The sequence below is a fragment of the Etheostoma cragini genome, chromosome 6, assembly GCF_013103735.1.
Source record: "Etheostoma cragini isolate CJK2018 chromosome 6, CSU_Ecrag_1.0, whole genome shotgun sequence".
NCBI lineage: Eukaryota > Metazoa > Chordata > Actinopteri > Perciformes > Percidae > Etheostoma > Etheostoma cragini.
The window spans coordinates 28136110-28139602 of NC_048412.1; the positions used below are offsets into that span (position 1 = coordinate 28136110).

The 3493-nt window shown below is 47.8% G+C and overlaps 1 protein-coding gene across 1 annotated transcript in view; it reads right to left on the reverse strand.

Moving 5' to 3' along the window:
• Positions 1 to 1671: 1671 nt before the first annotated feature.
• si:dkey-22o22.2 (neural-cadherin) overlaps positions 1672 to 3493 on the reverse strand; it is a 57405-nt gene continuing 55583 nt past the window's right edge. Inside the window, exon 18 of the mRNA XM_034873631.1 lies at positions 1672 to 2393. Within this exon, the coding sequence (XP_034729522.1) occupies positions 1672 to 2393 (722 nt within the window). The remainder of the gene's footprint in view (positions 2394 to 3493) is intronic.

A 3493-nucleotide genomic window follows, 5' to 3' on the forward strand; every position in this document is an offset into this window, starting at 1 on the left:
TCTGGGCCGTATGAGGACTCTGGGCCGTGTGAGGACTCTGGGCCGTGTGAGGACTCTGGGCCGTGTGAGGACTCTGGGTCGCGTGAGGACTCTGGGCCGTATGAGGACTCTGGGCCGTATGAGGACTCTGGGCCGGATGAGGACTCTGGGCCGGATGAGGACTCTGGATCATCCGCTGGTGCAAGAGGACGGTAGAAAACAGAGGTTTGTTGGAGGTTAATTTGTAGAAAACGTCATTAACGGCGACGGGAACAGATCCCTGGTGTCGTCCTCGGGTCAAACGGACCCGTTTCAAAGTGTTTTATAGCCGAAATATCAGATTTCTTTCAACCAAATTGCCCAAAAGTAACATGGATGATTCCATGCAATGTTCTTCAGGTAAAATTAATGAGTACTTTCATTGAATTTTTGGGTGTTTTATTTAATCTTGTAGCATTTAATGCTTTCCAAACAGTATCTGGACTAAACTTTGACATCTACCCATCTGAGATCCACTCAACATCCTCTGATCTTAACTATTAGTCAAAATAATTCATATTTTCTGACTTTTTAACTAAAAACGTATGTATAATTTGATATAAATGAGGTTTGTTTACCATGAATTCCAATAATGAGTGTAAAAAAAACCAGCTCAGATTTTAGAAAAAGCAAAAAGGAAGCATGGAAAAAGTGAGAAATCCCCAAAAAACGACAAAAACATTGGAAAAGTACCCAAAATAAATAAATTTTGACCTGGAAGGTTAAGTTCGGGGTTAACAGGAAGACAACACGAGGGATAAGAAGCCAAGAAAAAGGCCTCAGGGGATTTTCTCTGGGGAAATGGTTTTTTGTTGGTCGGGTGTGTGTCGTGTTGGACAGAGAAACCTGTAGGGGGCGCTCTTGAGCTGTGAGTCTCGTTTGGTTATCTGGTGCTTGTGGACCGGTTCGAGGTTTTGGGTTCAGACTATGTTTTTGCTCTCGTTTCAGTCGCAGAGATTTGAATTGTTGAAGCCGACCGGGTCGGACATGGACACGAGATACAAATTATGTTATCTACGAATAAAGTATAAAAAATTAAGTGGACGTAGAACCCAAAAAAGTCGCAGTGTTAAGGACTGGGACTTAACCTATTGGGCCCACGCCCAACCAGATGAGCTACCGGGGCGTCCTTATCTTTGACCTTTGTCTGTTAAACTCTGCAGAGGCTGGTATGTTGTGAGGATGGAGAGATCTGTGGGAAAAAATCTACACTTTTAAGTGTTTTGGCACATATCTGGGTCACACTTCTGGAACTAGGACTGGGTGTCGGTACCTGTACCGATACCGTGACTTTGGTACCGGTACATTTTTCAATACACATTTTTATAAAATCCATTTGAACCCAAATCAATTTCGTATTACTTCAAAAAATCTATTCGTTTTGATTTTCCAGCTCCATGACTCTATGTATGACGTGTAACGCTTGACAGCCAATCACAAGCTTGGGAGAAGCGTGCTGCGTGCTCATTGGCTCCCTGACGCTGATGAGATTGACTCCTTCAGGGATGGAGATTTTGGTCTTGAATGACTTCATACATGATCCTTCAGAAGCAATCTGGTTAGTGCCTAAAATTTCAAATCCAGTACCCATCCCTATCTGGATCCAGATCCATGTGCAGTCACTGAGCTCTGTAACTGTCTGTGCAGCGCCCCCTAGTGGTGGTGGGGCAGCGGGTCGTGGCTGTGGCTCCGCTGTATGTAGGCCACTGCGTCCCTGTACGTGAGGGCCAGCTGGGGCCGGTCGTACATCTCGCTCAGAGCCTCGAACTTTGGGCCCCAGCGCGACAGCCTGTCGCAAGCAAACCCTCCGTCGTCGCCCTCTTCCTGGTCGGCGCCGTCCCCGGCGACAACGTCTCTGCGCGACGCGGCGGACCCCAGCGAGCTGAGGCTTCCCGCCGACGACCCGGAGCCCTCCACGCACCAGACGTGGTAGGCGTCCGGCGGCAGCGCCTCGCCGTCGTTGTCCGCCTCCCAGAGGATTCGCGCCACGTAGCTTTTAAAGTCCACGTGAGACCGCGACCCCGACGGGGCGTCCTCGTAGCCGTCCCGCGTCTCCGGCGGGACGTCCCCGCCTACACGGGGGGTGTAGTTAGCGTAGGCGGGGTCGCCGCCGTGGTTGTTGGCGTGCTGGTAGTGGTGGTGTTGGTGGTGGTGGTTGTGGTGGTGGTGGTGGTGCGGGATGCTGAGGTAGGGCGCGCCGGAGCTGCAGGAGGAGCCGGACGGGTGAACCTCCTCCTGGGAGCCCGGCGAGGATTTGATGAGCGGGGCGGTGGTGCAAGACGAGGACTGGGACAGACTGGAGCACAGCGGGCGCTTCAGCTCCGTGATGTCATAGCCGTTCTGGAAGAAAAGGAAGGAGGGCGGGACAAAGCATTCTGTGAATGGTTTATTGGCCAGATTGGACAGATAGTCTAGCTAGCTGTCTGGATTTACCCTGCAGAGACCTGAGGACCAGGTAACCATAGTCCTCAGATTGGACAGATAGTCTAGCTAGCTGTCTGGATTTACCCTGCAGAGACCTGAGGACCAAGTCACCATAGTCCTCAGATTGGACAGATAGTCTAGCTAGCTGTCTGGATTCACCCTGCAGAGACCTGAGGACCAGGTCACCATAGTCCTCAGATTGGACAGATAGTCTAGCTAGCTGTCTGGATTCACCCTGCAGAGACCTGAGGACCAGGTCACCATAGTCCTCAGATTGGACAGATAGTCTAGCTAGCTGTCTGGATTCACCCTGCAGAGACCTGAGGACCAGGTCACCATAGTCCTCAGATTGGACAGATAGTCTAGCTAGCTGTCTGGATTCACCCTGCAGAGATCTGAGGACCAGGTAACCATAGTCCTTGGAAATCCACCAGAGGTTAGAACGCCAACATTGTGGATACACCGTAGACCAGGTGTCATTTAATCCTCATTAACAGGGATGCAAAGATACAATCAACTCCTGATTTGAGTCAAGAGTTTAAGTTCACAATAGGATTTTCTTTAAAATGTATTATTTTAAAAATGTCTGGGTATAAAACAACAACTTCCTCCAGATGAACGCAATATATTTTTTAAACCCTCGTGACACTGGCAGGCAGAGGGATTTCTAAACTGGTCTTCGGGTCCTGGACCACTCCTAAAAACAGCTCATACCATATGAGAGGAAGTGTTAGTGTTGAAAGGGAGGGAGGGTACGATTTAAGGGGAAGAGGAAATTTTAAGATTAATAGATGTAGAACATCAAGGAAAAGATTATGTTTATCAATGTGTGGAGTTTAATTGTGGAACAAACTAGATGAGAACCTAAAGCAATGCCCAAACATATTCCTTTTCAAAAAAATGTACAAAGAAATTAGTTTTAGAAAGTATAAAGAAGCACTGTAGAAAGTTTTGTTTGTGTCTTTTGTTTTGTTTATTTATTTATATTTATATGAGGGTATGTGTGAGTGTGTATATGTATGTATATATATGTGTGTATGTATGTGTATGT